Below are 24,974 nucleotides of genomic sequence, written 5' to 3'. Positions count from 1 at the left end.
CATTATCAAGTTCTGTGTCAGTAAAAGGTCTCTCCAAGATAAGAGCATCATCCATTTCCACTATTCCAGAAACATATTGGAGAAATTCAGTCCTAGCATCAGTCATTTGATTTGATGGGGAACCAGGAGCGGAGAACAATTTCTGGAAATAATTTTGGCATTCATCTTGGAGATCAGAGAAAGAGTGCGTCTAAGAGCCATTGAGCTTCCTTACCCTTAGACATGAGTTTTTCTTTCGAGTAGCATGCAAGCCCTGGAAAAAGCTTTTGATGAGCAGCCCTTATCCATGAGGGGCTTCATTCTTGCCCTAATCTGCCATTTGTGCAATTTCCTCTGATCATTAACTGTCAATTTAATCTGAGCATGTGAAAGGGAATCGTTTTCTGAATCAGAGAGAGGCCTTAACTGAGAAAATTCAGTCAATTGTTGTGCTGTCCTTTTTGCCCATTTAACCTCATTCCTCCATTCAGTCATATGCCAGTTGCCATACTCCCTAATGACATTCTGCATACGAGAGACAAAACTGTCCCAAGCATAATTCATGTCCTCCTGGGCATGCAAAGGCAAGGGATGAATTGCAAGTCTGATCATTTGCTGGAAATAGTGATGTCGGAAATAAGCGTGATTAACTTCAATAATCTACTGGAAAGGAGTGGCAAATCATCCAGAGGCATGCCAAGCTGCAAATTCATCCACAACGGGGCATGATCTGACAAGCCCAATGAGAAATCTATAAGGAGATGAGGGCTAAAATCTGCAAATTGTTGTGGGTAAAACAAATGCCATCTGTCAAGCCTTGCCCAGTATGTAGTAAGTGTATTATGATGAAAAGTATATCCAGGTACTGACCCTTGGAGAAGCAGCCATAAATCTTCAGCCTGCACAGAAAGAAGCATGATATCCCATTTCTGCCTTTCCAATGATAGCATATGAGATCTTGAAGTGGTGTTATCTCTTGGTAGAGGGGAATTATTAAAATCTCCACAGATGAATGCATTGGATCTCCATGGATATCTGCATAAAGAATCCCATAATGAAGCCCTCATGGCAGAGGTTTAGGAAGCATAGACTGATGCAAACTCAAGGATATCACCATTGACATTACATTGTATGACCATCCATCTGCCACTGCTGTCATTGAAGGCTAAGTGAGGTTCTAGCTCATGTCTAACCAGTATGCATACACCTGAGTAGGTAGTGGTACCAGCATAATATATATCATAACCGCCAAAATAATCATGATGACCAACCATGGAGTGTTGATTATGCTCTTGCAAACAAACAATATCTGGCTGCATTTTATGTACATAATTCCATAAAAGCCTCCACTTGGAGACAGTGCAAAGGCTCTGTACATTGTATGTAAAGCATTTAAGTGTTTGAGGCATGAAAGAGGTATATACAGCAAAGTATCAGAATAAAACAAGACATCAGAGAGGCATAGCCTCTGCCTACATGGGCTGCATTACTTCATGATCCATGAAAGACATAGCATTTTCCCCTTCTTCTGAATCACATATGGGGATGCCCTCCTTCAATACCCCCACCCAATTTTGAAGGATAGGAGCTGAAGTAGAAGCCTGTCCGGGTGAGGGAGAAGAAGCATCCCATTGACGAGATTGAAGGGGGCGTTGCTTCAATACAACCCCCTTCTTAGGTTGTTGAAAACCATCCTGATCAATCCCCACAGATTCCTTCATCTTCTCTTTTCCTTTATCTTTTCCTTTTCCAGCAAGTGATTGCACCTGATTGATTGGTTTGGCATTCTTTGCTCCATTTCCATTTGCTGTCTTAGCTTGCAAATTCTCATTCATTTCCCGTGTCTGGGGCGGCAAGGCATTGGAAGGGGGTTGATGCAGAACCATTGGGCATTCAGAGGCTAGATGCCCAAACTTGTGGCAGGCAAAACAAGCTCGTGCAAACACGCCCCACTTCAATTCAAAATACTTTTTTCCCAATTGCACTCTCTCAACTTCCACTGCAATAGAAGGAGGGGTAGGTGTATCAGTGTCCCAGAGAATGCAGAACGTGTTACGGTTTCCCATGGGGCGTGGAGGACAAATGACCTGTCCCAAAGAAGCAGCTAGGCCAGGCAACTCTTCACGCATATAGTCCGGGAAGTTAACAACTTCAACCCATACAGGACAATGATGTCGTATAAGACTTTGATAATCCTTGTTTGGGGACCAGGGCATAGCATGTACCATTTGCTTCCCGTAAAACAGGGGAGAGAACTCAAGAAGCCTCAAGCATCCTCCAAGGATGGATTTAATCCACTGCGCGACATCACTGGCTACTGGGCTTCTTCCTGGAAGAAAATTATAACCGCAGTTTGAGACAACTTCCTGAGAGGATTCACGAGGGACGGCAATTTCAATTTGTACGCGACCTCTGGAACCGGTTTGCCCCATTCTTGTCGTGACTGCTGAAAGTCATCCTTAAGGGTGTCAAACACGTACTGAGCTTCCATAGTAAGTTCATCATCTTGTAATGCAGGCTCTGATAGGCGGCGCTTAGCATCTGCGGGTCTTTCTTTTCGAGCATATGTACAAACATCCAAATTTGAAGCCATGATTGAACTACGACAAGACAAGAAGGGAAAAAAGAGTGTACAGACACAGGACTGCACAGAGAAGTACAGAAACAACAAATGTGTACGGAGCTGCAGACAAGACTGTACGGAGATGCAGACAGGGCTGTACGGACATACGAAACCTGCACGAACTTACGAAACCTATACGGACGTATGAAACGGGGATGCAGACGGGGCTGTATGGACACACGAAATGTACGGACATACGAAACCTGTACGGGACCATACAGGTGTATGGACAGAAGGGGAAGGCTGTACGGAAACCTTGATGAGGCTGAACAGCAGAGGTCGCACCCTCTCCACTCACACACACACTACACACACTCTGATATGCACTCTCTTGCTCTCTCACACACACACACTTTTTTTTTGTGAGAAGAAATCTTTTATTGCTGTAAAATAATTACATTCATAGTTACTTCGAAAATGAAGTAACTACTACTCAACTAAAGATCTCAGTATAAGCTGTATACATATCCTGATCAATCAAACGAGTCTGAACACAATCATAGAAAGATTGCTGCAGAGATTGTCACACACATACACACACATATACATACATATACATGTACATACATACATAATTAAATCTTTTTGTAAAACAAGCAAAAGAACAAAGGCTATTTTGAACAAAATTGTGAGTAAATGAGGGGGAAAAAAAAAGCTGAGAGATGACAATGCATGTACTTAATTTGAAATAGAGTAAGGCTATAAAAAAAGCTGAGTGCTGACAATGCATGTACTTTGAATGGAAATAGAATAAGGCAATAAATTGAAAGATGACGGAGAGTTGTATGCATGATATGGGCCGCAGTCCCAAGGGCTTCTTACTTGATTGCCCAAGTATATCTGCAACGAAACCACTCCCGTACCTGCGTTGAATGAACCTTCCTCTTTGCGTGGAGGTGAATGCTCCAGTTACACTCTCGGATGGTCAGCTGTGTGCGGCTGTGGTAGTGATAAAAATTGTGATCTTCCAAGCCAGCCCTTAGGAAACAAGGTCAAGTATACAGCAAGGGGTTGGCTACGGCCTTCATTGTAGGTTCTCATGAGCTGCTATAGATGGGGATTGTCTTGAGGAGAGGGAACCTTTGGTTTGGTAGAAGGTGAAGCAGCATGGCTAGGCAAGTGGATAGCAGAATCAAGGTAGAGCAGTTGGGGCAGATTCCCATGATTGGTTTATGTGCAAATTGGGCAGTTCATCTTGAGGAGAGGAAGCGTTGAGCTTGGTAGAGGGTAAGGAAGCAGGCCTAGGTAGTAAGAGGGATGTCACATGCACCCTTGCACCCGGGTACAATGGGCTACATCGACAAGTGCATAATAGTTCCCTAACAGGAGATTTTGTCGTATGTCGTGACCCCTTTGTGAGCCCTTGTCCAGGGATAGTCAGGCACAAGCTACATAAGTTAGTCTCTCAGCCTTACCTCAAGTTAGACAGATCAGTCCTTGTTCACTGGTACCCACTTGAGAACAGTAGGGTAGTGTTTCCTGTCTTAGTCCTTGTTCACTGATCAGTCCTTGTTCACTGGTACCCACTGGAGAACAGTAGGGTAGTGTTTCCGTCTTATTAGGTCCAGCCTAGGATAGGAGCCCTTTTGGGCCCCCTCAGGGCTGGAACAAGTGAAGGGAAATGGCAAGGGAAGGGCTGCCTTTATAGGCTACCTTGCACCCCTCCCTAGGCCACCTTTTATGGGGCCTAGGGCTGCCTTTCATGGGGCCAAGGGGCCAGCCAAACCTGCCTGGGTGTGTAGGGGTACACAACCAGTGGATGCCCTGACCTGTGAGAGTGTAAAAGATGCCTGCAGGCCATGCCTTGCAGTGACTCTCCTACCTTTTGGCGTTCCTCCGAGACCCCTCTAGGCCTTGCTCCGTAGGGCCTCACAGGGTGTAGATAATATCATGCCAGATGTTGATGGGGTGGCTGCAGGCCGAGTCTGCTGCCCGTCCCATCACTACGCTGCAACAAACTGTTAGAAATAACCGACAGAGGGTATGCATAGCGGAAGACTGATAGAATAGCCCAGGAGCTCACACAGTGTGTGGTGAGTGGAAGCACAAACTTCTTCACTTAATGTGCTTCACATAGATGTAAAGACTAGTAAATAGACAATGATCCAGCCAGATATAGAAACCACCAAAACAATATATTTCCGTCCGAGGCTATGGACACAATACAAAAGAGATAGATCTAGAGTCCCACCAGGGTGTGGTCCTCTGATCTTACCATAAGGTACTTCTACCATCGTTTGGATATCTCTAGATCACTGAGCCCCCGTGCTCCACCTCGAGTGTATGTAGACTTTCCGTCCAAAGACCTCAGCTCCTTGCTGCCCTAGAAGACAGCCAAGGTACCAGCCCTCTGTGAGCTCAGTCTACAGCAACTCTTGCCCTTGCTTTGCCTCTTGGACATAGGCCCAAAGGTGGGGCTGGTGCTGCTCCTTCTGCTCATTGATTTGCTGGAGTGCTGGATGATGAAATGGGGCCTATGGCCCCTCCTTTTATAGAGCAAGGCAGTACTTGAACCAACCGACCCAGCAGAGGGATTGACTGACCCCCTGCTGGCCGACTTGTGCTGCTGCCTATAAGTGGGGGCCCAGCTCCCCTTGTTGTGTGTGCCAGCTGACTGGCTGGCCCCCTCCACTCCCTCCCATGCTTGGGGCCGTGTGCTCGGCCATGTGGCCGGCCAGATCCATCCCCCCCACCAGCCTGTGGGGTTATAAAACCAGGGCAAACGCCCTTCATACAGTGCGGGGCCCAGCCCTCTTGGTTCTGACCTGTTCCAGGTCTGGTATGCTGGCTCTGAACAGCCCAACCAGCCTGTCTACTGGCGGCCTTTGCTGCTGGCATCTCCAGCCATCTGTGTGCCATAACCAGGGCTTGCAGCAGGTCGCTTTCCTGCCCACACACCACAGACCCCATCCACTCTCTTCTGCTCCAATTAAGGTCAATGGGAAGCCCTTCATGGTCTAAGCTAGAAGAAATAAAAAATCTTCCTTGGGCAGAGGCTAGTCCCTTCATATGGGCATTAGGGCTGTGAGCCTGCCTGTGAGCCCCTTCATATGGGCATTAGGGCTGCCCATTGTTTTTGTTGTAGGTGTTATTATGCCCTAGATTTCTGGGCAAGCACCAGAGAGGGAGAAGTCCTTTTTTGAGAATTATAATTTCACTATTGCTCAATGGCTGCCAAGATAATTCTATGAAGATTGTCCATTCCTCCTTCAAATGATGTTGAAGCTTTGCAAGTGAGGTGACAGGTCAAGTTTCGGGCGTGGAAGATGTTACAGACAGTAGTAACAATGCAATATAAAGATGTTTGGGATACAAAAGATCACTTTGGATGCTCTGGTCAACTTTGTCAAAGTTGGTCGAAGTTGGCCAACCTGGTCAAACTTGTTCAATACGATTCCTAAAGTGTGCACGTGGAAGCTTTGGTAGTCAGCATGACAGATTCTCACAAATCTTGTACCTTTTTCTTGTCTTCTCACATTTCATCGAGAATGATTTAATGCTTTGTGTGAAGGTTGTAAATTGGAAGTCATCATACTTCCTTGTATCACTAATTTCCATAGCTCCTTTCCTTCGACTCTTGGCAGTTAACAAGGGCATATGCACGCTACAATCTCACTGTTAACAGTCTGTTGAAGTGATTTGTGTCAACATGTGCGAAGTGCCGCTGATCTTCTTCTTTGTAATGGCAGGACTACTCTGCTGCCTTCTTTGCAACAGGGAATGTAGCCATATCTAGACGCAGACTGGCTGAAGCTTGTGTAAATGTTAACAATTGTGTAAAGGGTCCTTTTGACACAAATTTTAGTGAATATGGCTGGGAAGATCTTGAGCTAGGGGGTATGTTCCAAGTATCCTCCTAGATCTTATCTTTCAATCTGATTCATCTTTTCCATAAAAAGTATTCAAGTTTCTAATGGATCGTTTGCTTGCTTTATATTGATTGATGTTCAATAGAAATCGGCTATTACGCAGATTCTCGAATCTGATAGTTCTGTCTTCTTTTTTATGCATATGCCCTATCAATACACTTTTAAAGCGCATTTGGATAGCAATCTTGTCTTTACCAACAATTGTAGCTTGGGGTGAAGAAAAGGTGAAGTAATTTTGGAACGATCTCCCTTTCTTTCATGATGCATATAAATAACAGGGGTGATAGGGTTGGTGTGACATTTTGTTTCAGTTTGATTTCAGGTGGGTGCGCAGACCTTTGTTAATCATAGGCTCATTGCAGTATCAATGTGGATGTGTGCATGAGTAAAAGCACATATCCCAAGGATGTGCACATCATATTGGGTGCTGAATCCTGATGAGGTTCATTGGAGCATCAGTGTGAATGTGTGCATGAGTAAAAACACATATCCATACAATGATGTGCACATGCCGTTGGGTGCTGATGAGGTTGTTGGCGATGTCATTGTCATAGTCCTTGTTGTGCATAATGGAGTTAATGGTTTGTAACCTTATAGACAAGATCATGAGGTTCGAAATTGAATTAATACTTTTTCTTTCATGTAATGCGTTGGGTGTTTGTCTCGATTTATCCAAGTGCCCTATTTATGAGATTCCATTTTAATTTCAGACATAGTCACAAGAAACGTTTCGTCTGTTTCGCCTTTTCGCTGTTTCGACAAGTTTTGTTTCGTTTCGTTTCGTGTTGTCAGACGAAACGGATAGGTTTCGAATTGATACTTAATATATACCCTTATAGGTACAAAAAGATATGTTATATTTAAGCTAGAGTGAACAAAGAGAAATATAAAGTCAAGATACTAAAAGGAAATTCAAAACATAAACACCTTGGATTCTAGAAAAAACGGGACAAAAACGTTTATTTTGATTTGGGCGAAACAAAGGTTTCGTTGAGAGCGTTTCGTTCTATTTCGAAACGTTTCGTCTGTTTTGCGTTTCGAGGTTTCGAAGAGGATGAAACGGGTTTTCATGTGACTATGAAATTTTCAGATCTCTTTGTAGAACCATGATTCTAATAAAAGGTGTGTTAGAGTAAGGGTCTACGTGCTATAGCTACCCTATGCAGCAAAATGATCAATCAAACTCTCTTCGATCTCTCACAAGATGGTGCATAAACAGTGAACCCATGACCTGGAAATCAAGCAGAAGAACGAGGTAGATAGTACAGTGAGGGTCAGGTCATGTGTCCAATACCACATGCCCCAGCTGTTGGAATATGGGCAAACTCCCTTGTTTGGTGTGGACTTCATGGAAAATTGTCAAAGGCTAAAAGTGGCCCTTCGCGCTAAATGACGTGGCATTGGGGGCTTGAAATAGTCCCATAATCAAATGTGCAGCTGGTTAATACTTGAATATATGGGCAGATTGTAATTTGGTTAATACTTGAATATTTGGGCAGATCAGAAACATCTCCAGAGTATGCCTCCCGGGATTTGTTGGGAGGCTGTGGAGGACTGTGTGGCTAGGAGGTAGGGGATTGGGACCCCTTGCACTCGGTGCATTCGTGACACTTGGTAGTCTTTGGTTGGCTGCGTGTGTCTGGCCCTAAATTAGCCTCCAACCCACTATGTTAGGAAATGGAGTCAAGTTGAGTCAGTTTAGTGTGTTCTAGTGAGTTCTAGTGTGAGTTTTAGAAATAGTCCCATAATCAAATGTGCAGCTGGTTAATACTTGAATATATGGGCAGATCAGAAACATATCCAGAGTATGCCTCCGGGGATTTGTTGGGAGGCTGTGGAGGACTGCGTGGCTGGCAGGGGATTGGGACCCCTTGCACTCGGTGCATTTGTGACACTTGGTAGTCTTTGGTTGGCTGCGTGTATCTAGCCCTACACTAGCCTCCAACCCACTATGTTAGGAAATGGAGTCAAGTTGAGTTAGTTTAGTGTGTTCTAGTGAGTTCTAGTGTGAGTTCTAGAAATATTCCCATAATCAAATGTGGAGCTGGTTAATACTTGAATATATGGGCAGATTGGAATTTGGTTAGTACTTGAATATTTGGGCAGATCAGAAACATCTCCAGAGTATGCCTCCCGGGATTTGTTGGGAGGCTGTGGAGGACTGCATGGCTAGGAGGCAGGGGATTGGGACCCCTTGCACTCGGTGCTATCATGACACTTGGTTGTCTTTGGTTGGCTGCGTGTGTCTGGCCCTACACTAGCCTCCAACCCACTATGTTAGGAAATGGAGTCAAGTTGAGTCAGTTTAGTGTGTTCTAGTGAGTTCTAGTGTGAGTTTTAGTCTAGTGTGTCCTATGGATGCCACGTGTCACATTCGGAGCTATCCCATATGCTCTTTGTCTACATGTGAGTACTTACATTTTGGTTCATTGCTCTTGTCATTTCATTTCCATTTCATTATGTCTCTCTTTGAGTATCACTATCTCTCTCCCTAGCCTACCCTCTCTCTCTCTCTCTCTCTCTTTGCCTCTCCATCATGTGCCTTCATATGGTATCAGAACCTCCCTTCCTACCTTCCCCTTCTTCTTGCTCTACTTAGAGGATGAGAGAAGCCCGCAAAAGGAAGCTACCCTCTCCTCCAAGGTAGAGCTCCCTTCCCTTAGCCTCACCATCAATTTGGGGAGCTGTTGGAGCTGATCTACATCGTTTGCCGCACCATTTGTTGCTGCTTATTTCCTTGGAATGCCTTGCCATCAGCTACCCCTTCAGCCCGGACCTATGTCTCGCCATTAGCCGCCCCATTAGCATCACCATCAGCTGCCCATTAGCCCGTACAGCCAGCCGTACAGTCCGCACAGCCTGTACAGACTGTTCTGTACTGCACCCGTGCCGTACAACAGGCTGTACAGGCCCATACCAGCACTCGGGACTACTGCTGCTCTTGCCATCGCGTACCGAACCGTACCCGCCTGTACGGACTGCCCAACTGTCCGTACACCTGTCCGCACTAGCCTGCTTCTGCCCTGCTAATTCCGCCTCTTTTGCCTTCAGTTCCAGCCCTCAGTTTCATCCCTTATTGCCGCTCCAATTGTGCATGAGCTACTGAGCTCAGTTGCCCTCACTTTGGTCCCAATTCGCAGGGGCCCCCGATTCGGTTGTGCCCATGATTTTCAGAGCCTTAGATGAGCTCCTCCATTTGCTGGCTATTCTTTTCAGCCTGCTGGATTTGCTACCTCAAGTTGATACCATGGAGCTTCGTCCTCGTGGAGAAGTCACACCAACACGAGAGAAAGCAATAGCCCTTATTGGTGTGAGGTTGGATAACAAATTACTTCTCAATGCTTCAGCCACGGAGATCAAAGCCAAGCTCAAGAATCTTTATGTCACATCTATTGGACCTGACTGATGAGCTTTATCTGTGAAATGCATGATCTATCTATCACTCTCCGAAGTGATAGATGATTGTTAGTAATATTTGGGTACTCTGCCCTGGGTTGTTTCCCAACAATGAATGAAAGAAATTATGTGTGTTGGGTCAATAAAGGTCCTCTGCCTTGGATAGTCCTCCTAAAATGATGTATTCATTTTTTCATTTTCTTGTGTGTGGCTCCATGTCCCTCATTAGTCCCTGGAGCCAGGAGGGGGATGTACTGTGGGAGCCATGTATTGGCTTTAGCTTTGATAGATCTATTTATCAAGCCTGGCATGTGAGTTCCAGGATGTTGGTGCATTGGTCTCCTAGACCTCTGAGTTGGTCATACATCCATGCATGATGAGCCTCTAAGCCATGCTAGTTGAGTCTCTGAGTGTGTACCATGCTCACTAGCCTCAAAGCCATACTCACTTGCATCTGAGTTAGCATGGAAGCCATGCCTAGTTCTAGACCGTTCGATGACCGTCATTGTCATGATCTTGGTTCCATTCCAATAGTCACTCGCCTTTCCTCCACAGGGGTATATTAGGAAATGGAGTCAGGTTGAGTCAGTTTAGTGTGTTCTAGTCTAGTGTAGTTTTAGTCTAGTGTGTCCTATGGATGCCATGTGTCACATTGGGAGCTATCCCATATGCATTGGTATTTATATGTGTGTGTGTGCTCTATATAAGTGCTGTACTTGTCACTTGTCACATTAATTAGGTATCAAGCTTACTAGTGTTAGAAATTACCCAACAGAGGGTACGCACAGCGGAAGACTGTTAGTATTTCCCAGGAGCTCACACAGTGTGGTGTGGGGTGTGGAATCACAAACTTCTTAACTTATGTGCATAGATGTGCAAGCCAGTAAATAGAGAATGCTCTGAGACAAATATAGAAGCAACACTTTATATTTCTGTCCGTCCAAAACTAGGACAGGATACAATACCAAAAGGTTCTTCAACTACAAGCCTGGCACTTCTAGATCTCTGAGCCCGTGTGCTCCACCTCGAGCATATGTAGACTCTCTGTCTAGAGTGATCCTCTCCACCTTGCTGCCTATAGATCAGCCTAGGTGGGCAACCCTTCAAGCTCCGTCTGCAGCTTCTCTAGGTCTCTTGGTCCTCCAAAGTATAGGCTCCAAGATAGGTCGAAGACTACTCCTGCTGCTTGTGTGAAGGCTGCTCTAGATGATTTTGAATGAGGGCTGGAGGCCCTCCTTTTATAGGCCCCAAGGGGGCTGGCAAAAACCGACCAGCCTGCAGCAAACTGGCCGACCAGTCTGTGGCTGGTCCAGCCCTATTAGGGCTCACAACCCGGGGCCTTTTGGGCCCACTCTTCTAGGGCCTTGGCCCTCCAATCAAGGCAAGGGCCCAGCCTATATAAAGACAGCCATGATGCTGTCCATGTGGCAGCCCCTTTCTCTCTTTTCCTGTGGGGTACTGCCCTAGGTCTCCCTCCCCCATGCTGTCCTCGTATGGGGGCTTACAGATGGGGAGGTGACCATTCCAACACCCCCTCTCACCGACACATCCAGGCCCAATGCCAATACGTCGATGACGATGCTCCAGTAACTCCCTGGTCGTAGTCCTTTGGAACTTTTCGATGTCAAAATCTTTTCCTGGCTTTTCATCCAGTGGCTCTTGCTCCACCAGGTCTGGTTCCGCTTCTGCACACCATCCTGGTACACAAGTCCATCTTTGGTAGCACCTCTTGGTACCACCTCCTTCAGTCACGTTCCCGCCTTCGAACTCGAGCAATCTAGCCGTCACGATCTTCCAGTTGTCCCCCTCATAATGAGTGAACAACCTGGAGTCTTCCAGGCACCATGCTCTTAGGGTCTGTCTCAACCTGTCCTTCCTTTGGCAAGGTCTGCAACCAATGAATATTTCCAAATAACTTGGACCATGAACTCTCGCTGAGTTCTCAAGTAGGTACTCTTCTGGCTTCAGTACTCTTTGTCGATCACCTTCTAGCAATCTGCGACCGAGATTTGAAGAAGCACCAATACTTCTCCTTCTGCCTTCGAAGAAGGCCAATTCCTTCCAATCTCATATCTCCTTAGAAAAATGAAGAGCAGAGTCTCTCCAAAGCATGCTATAAAGGCTCAAATGCAAAATATCAAGTACATACCAGACTGTTGTATTGCCGGTGTGTTTGCTCTGAAAGCAAATCCTGTACCTCATCGAGGCACCCACCAAAAGTGTGTGTAATCTGTACTGTCCCCTTCTGAAGGACAGCATCCATCAGACCATGAGACCCAGGGCCCTCCATGGAATCCACCCTCGTGTTAGTGTCAAATGCCACGCACCTGGAAGGTACCAAGCACTCCATGCTGTCTTTCACCTTCACAAAGGCATCTGACTCCTTGTCGACCCACATCTCTATGTCAGACATCCTTACTATGATTTCTAGTTCAACATATCTGACCTTGGTAACACTTGGTGATGTCACCAGGAACAACTCTTTGATTACCACATTTGCTTTGGCCTCTCCCTCTGAATCTGAGTCGGACTCCTTTTTGTTTTTCTGATCCACCTTTTTCTTTCTACAGTCCTTTGCAAAATGTCCCGGCGTATCACAGTAGAAGCACTTCTTCTTTTGCTTCCTCTTCGAAGTCTCCTTGTCGTCAGAGTCGTCTTTCTTGGACTTGCCACCGTTAGGCTTGCCCTTTCCTTTGCCAGCGTAATCCTTCGCCAACATCGCCTTGTCATCTTTGTCGTCGTTGTAGAGCTTCTCCCGAGCTTCCTCCTGTAGCAATAATGGACCCAACTCCTCAAACGTCAGAGGTTTAGTCCTTTGTCATGCTGTCACGGCCGTAACAAAGCTCTTGAAACTCAGAGGTAGCCTCCTCAGTACCATCAAGGCCAAATGGCACGAGTCTGTCTTCTGACCAACTGTTGCGAGTTGATCCCTCACCACCTTGACCTTCGTCAAGTGCCTATGTACCGTATCTCCTTCTTCCATATCAAGATTGTAGAGTTGATGCTGAAGAAGCAAAATCCGGGAGGTGTTGTCCATCTCGTATAGATACTTCAGAGTGACCCACGCCTCTACTGACGTGTCGGTTATCTGGATATGTGGAAGAACAGAGTCCGTCGTAGTCCCTATGATTAATGCCAAGGCATGGGCATTTCTATCCTCCCAAGCTTCGAGCTCCTATCTGTCTCCGGATTTTCACCTTCCAGATCGGGTAGTTGGTCCTGTCTAGTTTCCGAGACTCTCCGAAGTTAGGGATAGTGAATGAGAGAAAACTGGGGTAGGAGGAAGGGAGAGTAGGGGCTGAAGAGGCTGTAGAGGTCGACATCTCTACTGTTTATACCACACAGCAAAGTCAACCAAACTCAATTTTCAGTAGACCAGAACTCTGAACGCACCTGATTGAACCTGAGTCACCCTCCTTATCGCAAGGGCACAATCCTCCAGTCGTGGAAGTCAATTCCCAGGAGCGTCTGAATCAGGGTCGTCCTTCAATAAGGTCCCTGCCTTCATACTCCCACATCTGTGAGCCTGCTACTTGGGCTCTGATACCATGTTAGAAATTACCTAACAGAGGGTACACACAGCGGAAGATTGATAGTATCGCCCAAGAGCTTACACAGTGTGAACCACAAACTTCTTAACTTATGTGCATAGTTAATAGACAATGCTCAAAGATAAATATAGAAGCAACACTTAATATCTCCGTCCGTCCAAAAACTAGGATAGGATACAATACCAAAAGGTTCATCTGATGGAGATGCGGCGACATAGGAAGACGCTTCTACGACAGATCAGAGAGCAGCAAGGGATGGTCAGACCACTACAGGACATAGAGGGTGACTGGGCACAGTGGCACATCACAGACTTTTATACATTTGAGTTAGCCCCTGGACACAATGGAGTGGAGGAAGAGGAGCTAGCCGATATTAGAGCAGTCTGGATGAGCAGCGGGCACAGTACCATCGGGAGCGCAGAGGCCACATGTGCGACAGAGAGCCCCTAGAGTACACTCTATTGAGGTCCAACCTATAACAGCTTTCCTCAAGGGGGACCGAGTGAGATGAGGGGTCACTCTAGACATAGCCCAGAGAGTCTAGAGAGCGACGAGACCGCGTCCCCCACTGCAGCGCGAGACAGCTCCACAAACGCAGATATGAGACATCTTCACAGCCCACCTGAGAGCCATCACTGTACTAGGCTTCAGTTTGTCCCAACGCCTGGATAGATTGATTGATATGGCCCACTCTGCAGCCGTAGTTGACTTGTCTTTGTCTATGATTATGATTCTGTTAGCATAGACTAGTACTCAGCAAGGGTTCTAGCGTACCCTTTGCTTCAGCCCACTTGTATGAGTTCGCTTTTCTGTGCGCTTTGTTCCATAGGCCTGTGAGGTCTCCTGTGGACATTAATATATCTTTCTTTCTTTCTCTTTCTCTTTGAGTATCACTATCTCTCTCCCTAGCCTACCCTCTCTCTCTCTCTCTCCAGGACACATGCCTCCACCCTGTGGATGTACATATGAGATGGTTTGTAGACGCCGCAGGATCTTGTTACATAGGGGACGTACTCGCCGCTTCATCTCCAGACGATCCAGGATGATGGCAGCTTTTCGGAGGAGACTTACTCATGGAGATCTCGCCCCACCAGCCGCTCACCTCACCTTTGCTCAGATTTGTACTCTCATAGCAGGAGGCAGAGTCGATGGACAGGATTTCCAGTATTATTTTGGTTCTCAGACTCTGTGACACCTGGACTTGTATCTTTGCATTGGCATATTGTACTCATCCCCCCATGCACCCAGGGGCGGTTTCCTTGCATCTAGTTTACTTTGTATTTAGGCTCAGATTTGACATTATGTACTTTCACTTGCATTGTATTGCGTAGCACTTAGATGATATTCGACGATGCCTCTTCTTTGTGGCACGTTGATTTTGTGCTATCTTGTATGCAGAGTTCTTGATGTCCCATGGGCCCATTTTGGCCTTTAGTGGACAATAATACACTTTCTTTCTTTCTTTCTCTCTCTCTCTCTCTCTCTCTCTCTCTCTCCACCATGTGCCTTCACATTACTCCTAAGGCCATAGGTCTATGGTTTACAAGTTTAGATAAGTATGAATCCAAACGCTATATGTGGATTTTATAAGATCAAAATGTGATTTTCTCACCACTCTCTCTTACTTTTCTCTTATACTAATGTTATGTCCCACACCTAGAGTGACCATCTTTAGTAAGAATATAAATAAATATATGTATGTACACACACACACACACGCACACTCTTTTTTTAAAGTGAAATCCATGTGTCTTTATATTACTGTCTCCAAAGTTGAGAACAGAAATTACTAGATCAAAACTACACATACACACACTATCACATCACACTACTCGACAACCTAACAACACCTTTCCAAGGCCTGGACACGAGAAGAAAACACATCTAAAGAATCCAACAACGGGGATCCTATCGATAGAGGATGCACTGTGTTTCAACAAACCATAAGGAGGAGAGATGTGAGGCTTATCACCTAGCCATAGGTTCTAGGTACATTATAAATCAATATAAATATATGTATGTATGTATGTATTATGTTATGACACTGCTCCACAACTTAACCATGTCGCCTTGCTAGGGCATGCACACAGGAAGGAAATACAGCACTGTCTATGTGTTAAAAATGACCCAACAGAGGGTACGCACAGCGGAAGACTAATGCCCAGGAGCTCACACAGTGTGGTGTGGGGTGTGGAATCACAAACTTCTTAACTTATGTGCATAAAATAGATGTGCAGACTCATCAGTAGACAATGAACCAGCCAGATAGAGAAACCACCAAAATAATATATTTCCGTCCAAAACTATGGACACAATATAAAAGAGAGAGATCCAGAGTCCCACCAATGGTGTGGTCCTCTGATCTTACCACAAGGTCCTTCTCCTATCTGCCGGCTATCTCTAGACTCGAGCCCGTGTGCTCCTTGTCGAGCGTCTGTAGACTTTCCGTCCAGTGTGTTCTTCTCCACCTTACTGCCTGTGAATCAGCCTAGGTGGGCAGCCCCTGCCAAGCTTTGTCTGCAGCACACAGGTCCCCTTGGTCCTCTTGAATGTAGGCCCCAAGATAGCTGTTCCACTGCTCCAACCTGCTTGTGAATGGCTGCTCCAAAAGGTGTGATGATCTCAGCACCTTGCTGCCCTAGAAGACAGCCAAGGTCCAGCCCTTCCTGGCTAAGTCTGCAGCCCTTGTTGCACTCTTTCACCTCCTGTAGATAGGCCCAGAGAGTAGGCTTCCTGCTGCTCCTTTCTGCCCTGGAACTGCTGGCTGCTGGATGTGAAATGAGGCCTGCTGTAAAAGACCAACCAGCCTGCCCTAATCTGGCCGACCAGACTGTGGCTGGTCCAGTCCTTTAAGGGCTCTAAAACCGGGGCCCTTTGGCCCACACTTCTAGGGCCTTTGGCCCTCCAATCTAGGCAAAGGCCCAGCCCTATATAAGGCATGCCACTGCCCACTGGCAGCCCCATTTGCTGCTCCACCAGGCCTCATACAGCCCTGTACAGCTTTGTACCCTGCCCCGTACACATGCTGATGTCAGTGCCACCTGTCCTAGATCTGCACAGCCTTGTCCTGCTCCGTACACTTACGCTCCTGACCCGCCTGTACCGCGCCTTTGCTCTAGGCTCTCCAGGTGCTCTTGAGCAGTGCTGCCCACATGACAGCCTTGCAGCTGTCCATGTGGCAGCCATCTCTTCACTCTTGGCTGTGAGGTGCTGCCCATGTGGCAGCCCCCTCTCTTTTTCTCTCTTGGGCACATCCTGCCCTAGGTCTCCCTCCCCCACGCTCTCCTCATTTGGGGGCTTACAGATGGGGAGGTGACCTTTCCAACACTATGGCCCATCTTTTGCTGGCAGAGTGGAATTTAAAAGATTCCATGTAATTTCTGCTGATCTGCAGAAATACTTTTGGAAGAGACTTTAGAAATCCCTCACGAATAGACAAATCATTCTTTTCTTTTGGCTTTCTATACACGGAGAGATTGCATTGAATGAGTGGAGATCCATGTTCGGGCAGCCTGTAAGAAATCCTAGATTTACTATATTTAGAAATGTGCTAAGGAACAGAAAGGAGACTGAAATAGCAGAGAACAAGGAATAATTGTACTGCTTGAGTGTCTGTAGTGTAGCTGTAGTGTCATCCATACAATTGGGCCTCTCTTATATAGAGAGTGAAGAGTCACACATGAAAAGGTTTGTACTCCAAAGTGTATGTGCATGAAGAGGTGTGTACCCCTTCTGAAGGGTGTGACCCTTGATGAGAGGGTACATTACAATAGAAGTGTCTCTTCAATAGAATGTCTCTTGTGAAGGGTTGTGCCTTATAGGAAATGTCCCGTCGAAAGGGCATACCTTTCCACAAGTGTCCATTCATCAAACCATCCATAAGTCTAAGGTATAGAGAAAGGAATACGTCACAGATCGTGACATCCCCTCCCACTCAAAATAAGACCCTGGTGGAGATAATGAACTGATGTAGAAAATATCACGGTAAATTCTGAAAATACTGCTGTAAAATGTCAGGGTACTGCTGTAAGTCTTCATCAGATTGCCAAGTAGCGTCGGAGTCGTCCAGATCTCGCCAAAGAACAAGGAATTCTGTGATAAGTCGATGTCGAGTCTCTCGCTGTTGATGGTCCAGAATACACTCAGGAATAAGGAGAACATAATCGTCTTCGATTTCTGGGACATAATCACCTGTAGGAGGAACTGCTTCATCGCCTGGAATGTACGTCTTTAGCCAAGAAATATGAAATGTCGGATGGATTTTACCCCATGATGGTGGTAATTCCAATTTGTAACTTAAAGGTGAATTTTTCTTGATGATCCAGAAAGGTCCATAGTATCTTGGTCGCAACTTAGGAAACACAGACTTAACCGTCTTATAGCGATGTGGGGCTACAAATAATAGCACCATGTCACCAGTGTCAAATTCCAGGTGACGTCTATGTTTGTTGGCAGACCGTTGATACCGCTCTTGCGCTTTTCGCATATGATCCCTGACTTGGAGTAGAATGTCTTGCATTCCTTGAACCAGTTGATCAGCTAGGGCCACTCGATGTTGAAGTACAAAATTCGTTGGTACGATCGGAGTGTGTCCATAAGCTGCTTGGAATGGAGTCATGCTGATGGCACTATGGAAAGAGTTATTATAAGCAAACTCAAGGAGTGGTAGATACTCTTCCCAAGCTGCTAGGCGTGACTGAATATAATGTCGAAGCATTTCTTCCAAAACTTGGTTGACTCTTTCAGTCTGGCCATCTAATTCTGGGTGGTAGGCTGAATTGAACAGTAGAGTTGTACCCAAAGATTCAAATAGTGAAATCCAAAAGTGACTGGTAAACTTAGGATCTCTGTCGGGTATGATATTCTTGGGCAATCCATGGTGTCGGAAGATGTGTTGTATGAAGAGTTTGGCGATGTACGAAGCCTGTGCACTGCTTTTGCAAGCAACAAAGTGTGCCATTTTGGACAATCGATCAACAATTACCATAATCTGAGTGTTACCTCTGGAGGATCGTGGTAGTGTTGTAATGAAATCCATGGAAATACTTTCCCACCTTTCAGTTGGAACTGGAAGAGGCTGAAGAAGTCCTGCTGGAAGTCGTCGGCTTGCTTTCATTTGTTGACAAGATAAGCAAGATGTAACCATTTTGATGACGTCGCTTTTCATCTGAGGCCAGTAGTATGTTGCACTGAGTAACCTATAAGTCTTGTTGATGCTTGGATGGGCAGCATAAGAAACTACATGATGCTCTTTTAACAAAAGACGATGAACATCCTTGTCATGTGGTACACAGACACGATCTTGATAATACAAAAGGTCGTCTGTATAAGAATAGGATGAGAAAATCTTCTGTTCGGAAGTCGAAGGTTGATCTTTGGAAAGAACTTGTACTGTTGTGCCGAAGTCTTTATCATTGAAATACTTTCCTTTGAATGAATTCGGAACATCCACAGATAGTGTAGCGATTACCATAGCTGATGCTAGAGTTAACCTGCTGAGAGCATCTGCAACTACATTGCATACTCCTAGAATGTACTCAATGGTCATGTGAAAGTTGGCCAGAAACTCAACCCAGCGTGCTTGTCGAGCGTTCATGACTGGCTGAGTAAAGATATACTTTAGAGAGTGATGGTCTGTCTTGACCAGCGAGTCAACTCCCATGAGATAATGTTTCCAAGAGCGATAAGCATGCACAACGGCAAGAAACTCCTTATCATAAACTGGGTATCGGGTTTGGATATCGGAATGTTTATGGCTGTCAAAAGCAATAACAGCTGTGGTGGTGATGTTTGCTTTAAGGACATCAATGCGTAACGAGGGATTTAGGCCTGAGATGAAAGCATGAAGGCGATCATCATTAGTTAACCCATCAATCTCCAGCACCAATGTGGTGAACTGAGAGATGTAGGAAGACAGGGAGCCTGTTTGCTCCAACTGTCAGAGTTTTGAACGTGCTTGGAAGTCTGCATTGGCAGGTATGAACTGCTTACGGAGCACGTGTTCAAAACGTTCCCAAGTTAACACACTTTTGCCGTCCTTTAAGCGTCGTTGCCACCATAGGAAAGCTGTATCCTTAAGGAGGGAGGCTGCCAAGGCAATCTTTTTGCCTTCAGTGAGGTCAACAGTATCAAAGTACATGCGCAGTTTTGCAAGCCATTGGTCAATTGTCCAGCGATTTCGTTGACCAGTGTAGGCTTCCGGAAGTTTAATGTCAAGTCTTTTAGTTTTGGAAGCTTGGAGTAAATGGTAGAGGGCACGGAGTTCAGTGTTTTCTACCTGTGGTGGGAATGAGTCCACATAGTCGTCTGGTTGTGTCACGTCATCCTCTGTATGTGTGGTACTGCGAGAATCTTGGAGTTGTTGGACTTTCTGGACCAAGTCGGAGATGCTGCCCTGAAGCTGGGAAATTTGAAGTTGAAGTAGTGCTTCGCCTTGTAAGTTGACTTTAGGGGTCTTCTTTGGACTTGAGTCACTTATCTCCGGAGAGGTTGCACGCGAGTGTTGCGACATATCTGAGGTCCCTGTGAGAAAAGCACGAACCTACGCTCTAGTTTGTACCATTCCTGGAAGAAGATTCGGGCTGCTCCCTGAGGTTGCTCATGTTGGAGGGGGTAGGAGAAGCAGGATGGAACGAGCCGTGGAAATCTGGTAAAGGAGGTCCTGTCTGAGGTAACACTGGTGATGCCGAAATGGGTCCTACTGCTCGTGAGAGTACAGGGGTAGGTTGCAGAGTCCATGGATCTGAGAAGGGATAAGGAGCTGCTATCGGAAGTGGAGGATATCCAAGAGAAGGAATGCCTTCAGAGTGTAAATACTGTCTTGGGAGAGGTACAACATGTATAGGAGGATATCTAGGAGCTGAAGGAGGTGGAGAGTACCCTGGAGATGTTGAAGATGAGGGGTAAAAATCTCTCCAAAGATGGACAGCAAACTCGTGAGGAATATCGGGTTCTGGGTATCTACGTATCTCGTGGAACACAACCTGGACTGTGCTGAGGAAGTAATGTAACTGAGGTGCCTCACGCAGAAGGTATAGGATGTGGTCCAAGTCACTGGAAGGGCACGTGACACAGAAGACCCACGATGCAAAAGCTCCGAAATGGGCTGGTTGTGCAATCTGAACACGATATTGTGTGGTTGATGATGCCTGAGGTGTCCTTGAAAGGATTGGGGAATTACCAGGGGTTTCCATGCTTTAAGGAAGCGGCTTTCATTTGCTGTAATTTGATAATCAGCGTCAAATAACAATACGAAAGAGAATCCTTAGAAATAAAATGGAAAGAATCCACCTGGCATAGATTAGATCTGCCAATTAGTTGCGTAGAAAAGGCCTGCAAATCGCTGTCCGGAGGTCCATACTGCTGTATTTTCAAGTCCACGTAGATGTGTGAACAAGCAAAAAGTTCCTGGCGAGACTTTCGAGGCAGAAGGGACGTTGGCAGAGGCGTTTTGCAGATCGCATGAGATCTGGCGCACTTTTCCTGTGTGGAAGTTCGTAGCCTGGCGAAGATGGACTGCGCTGAAACCTGTAGGGTACTAGATGAGGACCGAGCCTGGCTAGACTGAAAAGGAGGGCTGCCAAAAGTCGCTGTTCACAGGCTATGCGCAGCAGGGACCAGGCTGATTTAATTCGCTGGCAGAGACTGCTTGCATCTGGCGATGCTTGCTGCGTGCTTCCAGGGCTGATTCGCGGCAGCATGGGCAGGGATCTGGCGCTGAAAGACTGGCACGAACCCAGGGCAGCAAATCAGCTGATGGAGAGCTGCGTATGGCGTGGAAGGGAGGCGAATCCTGCGTGATGAAATTCCGTACGGGCGTCAAACGTGAATCGTCATTTTTTTTGTGTGGCTGCCTAGGTTGGGTGGTTGCCAAAAATTAAAACGTGGGTTTAATTAACCCTTGGGTAGTCTAGGGTTAGGCCTAAGGTATGGGGCTGGGTTTTCCTTTTTAGCCCCTCTAGGTACCCTTTTATGACGTGCTTGGTGCCAAAAGGTGTGCCTATTCTAAGGGGTGTGACCCTTGGAATAGGTGTACCTTTTCATGAAGGGGTGTGACCCTGTTTTCAAAAGGGGTGTCCCCACATGAAGCGGTGTGTCCTTTTTTCCACGATGGGGTGTGTCCCTTGGGTGAGGAGTCAAAACTCTTTATCAAAAGGTGTGTCCGATGGTGGAAAAGGTGCGTCCCTTGGTTTTGGGACAGCCCAAGCACATGAAAAGACACGATTTTTGTCGTGTCCATTCACATCAACTCGTGATGTGTGGGAGATGGAGAGGCCAATGATGACTTTAGGCAGGGTTGGCGCTAAAAATTTTTACGCTCATTCTCTCCATCTCTTCCATGCACAATGTGCATGGATATCCTTCTAGCGGAAAAAGATGTATCAGATAGGCGCTAGAAGGTGGGGGGCATTTCCTACAGGAAGGAGCGAAATTTGCTCTGATACCACTGTAAGAAATCCTAGATTTACTATATTTAGAAATGTGCTAAGGAACAGAAAGGAGACTGAAATAGCAGAGAACAAGGAATAATTGTATTGCTTGAGTGTCTGTAGTGTAGCTGTAGTGTCATCCATACAGTTGGGCCTCTCTTATATAGAGAGTGAAGAGTCACACATGAAAAGGTGTGTACTCCAAAGTGTATGTGCATGAAGAGGTGTGTACCCCTTGTGAAGGGTGTGACCCTTGATGAGAGGGTACATTACAATAGAAGTGTCTCTTTAATAGAATGTCTCTTGTGAAGGGTTGTGCCTTATAGGAAGTGTCCCGTCGAAAGGACATACCCTTCCATAAGTGTCCATTCATCAAACCATCCATAAGTCTAAGGTATAGAGAAAGGAATACGTCACAGATCGTGACACAGCCTCTACTTGTGCTCTTTGCCATTTTGCTGAGGAGTCTATTCAGCATTGTCTATTGGAGTGCAGAGAGAGAGGTTCATCTAGAAGGGGATTGCTAGTCTTTTGAGCATTTTTATTCCCTCTCCTTTATTATGACTAGGGGTTTGGTGGCTTAGCTCTTTTATGGGACGTCATGTCTTTTACAAGAGGCATGACTCTTCTTGGGCTCTTTCGGCTCGCTGACATTTAGCCGAGTCATGTTCTCTGGATGATAATCCCCGCTCTCCTTACAAACTTGCACATATTGCGGTGTATACTTTTTGGGAGATTCTGGAAAGCTTTTCAATGTGGCATATGTGGGGACCCAAGTGCATAGAGGCTTTAGATGGCTCCCAGACCCACCCTTTACAAACTAGCTAGTGTTTGGATAGATACTATACACAATTTGATGGCCAGTTGTGGGTGCGCATGGAGGGGTCTTTCCGGGTGGCTTTTGCCATCTACCTCGCCGTGAGGAGCATGCTTTTTACCCACTTGGGTTGTTTTGTTTCTCATGCCTTGCATGATCTATTTCTGCCAAGAGCTTTGCTGTTGGGTTTTATAGAAGTCTGTTCATTGAAAAAAAAAGGTTTCATATACTCTGCCAAAGAACTTGTCTGAATGCATTGGGAAAGGGAATGTTATTACCCTTGCAAATAGACATGAGAATCTGATGTTTGGATATAGTTTGTCGATTGAAGTAAGATTGATAATGCATTCGTTGAAAGATCCAGGGTTGAAAATGCCAAAGACAGAACTGCTGCTCACTTTGGCAGAGGAGGATGAACACGCACATCGCAAACTACCTCGGTGTGAGGTTCAAAGAAAGGCCATCTTTCTCGCCATGTGATCATCATAGTTTGTTACTCCCACACCGAGTCAAAGTATGCAATGTCTCTATGTACAAATCCTTTCTGTCAAGTCAGTAGCTTTTGCATGCATGGGGGCCATGTGATTATCGTAGTTTGCTACTCCCACACAGAGTCAAAGTTTGCAATGTCTCATGAGATTATGTTAGTAATAGCAGATTCCTTTTTCTTACAGGGTCTCCGGAAACATTTATACCCCCATCATGCCATATGGGCATTTCTTTTACAGTTCGAGGTGGGACGGACCCTGCACCCATAGTTTAAAGACAGAGGCTGTCCCTGTGAGGAAGGAAAAGGCAAAAGATGTAGTGGTTGACTACGTATGACACCGTCTCTGATCTGCATCTCAGATTTCTCCCTTTTTATTACACATGAGCCCGGATACTTTGTATTCTGCCCTGAAAGCCCATACACTCTAGCTTCTGCATCAAATCAGATCTGGAACTATGCTCCTAGACAGTAGTCTGCTATCTAGTATGGATGCACTGTTCGGTATCATTACTCTGTAGCTGTAGTAGTACTCATGTAGCAGTTGCATAGCAACTCACTTCTTAGTCTTTTATGGTCATTTTTATAACATTTGAATTCCATAACATTTCGGCTTATATGTAAATGCATCAGGTCTCGACAATCCTATTGCCTACATTTTTATACGTATTCTATTTTAAAGTGAAATGCACTGGGTACTTGCTCTGTCCTTTGCTTTTTTCACATTAAGATGCTTTCCTCATTGTACTCAGAAATTCTTTGTATGTTGGATTTATTTGTCTGATGTGTCTGCATTTATGCTTCGTTATATTTTCATTCTCATGAGCTCATCTTATATCTCTGTCCTATATGGCAGTGCGATTGAGGCAGCAAGGTGCAAGGATCAAACATGCACCAGCTGCAGTTGGATATCACTGGCATCCAGCTTTTACATATGACCAAGTTTCGATGCTTATCACAAAGGTAAAGTGATTTTTCAGTCATTTTTGGGTAGTTGCAAAATCTGTCATCAATTATGTGGTTGACGCAGTTGCCTCTTTTCTGGTTTGCTTTATGCTTTTATAACACGAACAGGAGAGAGAAAGAGGGCGGAACGGCGTGCAATTTTACCTGAAGCACCCAACGTTACGTGTGCGGCTAATGATACAGATGACTCCTTTGCACGAAGGCCTATGGTTTTTTCTCACTGCAGGTGGCCTTATCAATGAAAAGACCATGGAGCCACTGCTTCAGAAACTTGTGAGGTCCGGGCATTCTGCCCTAGCACTTGCTTTGCTGTCCCCAATTCTTAACTGGCACACTGTCCAAGCCACAAAGGAAGAGGCAAAGAGATTAATACTTGACCTCTGAATCAGGGAAATACCCATTTTAATCCATGGGAAGAGATCTCTACTCTTGAGTCCTGTGGCAGGTCTTGAATGAGAGAATAAAGCTGTCTAAGCAAATTGGTTTTGCACATGTGCAATATGGAAATTTAGTCTGCAAAGAAATGCAGTGGGCTAATTTGGGTCAATTGAGTTAGTCCTCATTTTAGTCTGCAAAGAAATGCAGTGGGTTGATTTGGGTCAATTGAGTTAGTCCTCATTGTAGCTAATATCCAGTTTGTTAGAAATCGACCAACAGAGGGTACACACAGTGGAAGACTGAGCTCACACAGTGTGTGGTGTGGGTGGAATCACAAACTTCTTTACTTAATGTGCTTCACATAGATGTGTTGTGCAGACTAGCAAATAGACAGTGAACCAAGCTAGATATAGAATCCACCAAAAAGAATATATTTCCGTCCAAAGCTACGGACACAATACAAAAGATAGATCTAGAGT

General features: G+C 45.6%; 1 protein-coding gene across 1 annotated transcript in view; it reads left to right on the top strand.

Annotated features, from left to right (window-relative positions):
* The window catches only part of LOC147905447 (uncharacterized), a 30,345-nt gene extending 5,635 nt beyond the window's left edge, over positions 1 to 24,710 (top strand). Inside the window, exons 2-4 of the mRNA XM_087372692.1 lie at positions 6,292 to 6,439; positions 24,008 to 24,114; positions 24,226 to 24,710. Coding sequence (XP_087228818.1) covers positions 6,292 to 6,439; positions 24,008 to 24,114; positions 24,226 to 24,501 — 531 coding nt within the window. The 3' untranslated portion in view covers positions 24,502 to 24,710. The remainder of the gene's footprint in view (positions 1 to 6,291; positions 6,440 to 24,007; positions 24,115 to 24,225) is intronic.
* The last annotated feature ends 264 nt before the right edge of the window (positions 24,711 to 24,974 follow it).

The sequence above is a fragment of the Dipteris shenzhenensis genome, chromosome 1 (assembly GCF_047967505.1).
Source record: "Dipteris shenzhenensis isolate YYH24624 ecotype China chromosome 1, Dip_SZ_1.0, whole genome shotgun sequence".
Classification (NCBI taxonomy): Eukaryota; Viridiplantae; Streptophyta; class Polypodiopsida; order Gleicheniales; family Dipteridaceae; genus Dipteris; species Dipteris shenzhenensis.
Note: the sequence above shows the minus strand (reverse complement) of the source record. Positions and strands in the feature narration are given on the sequence as shown.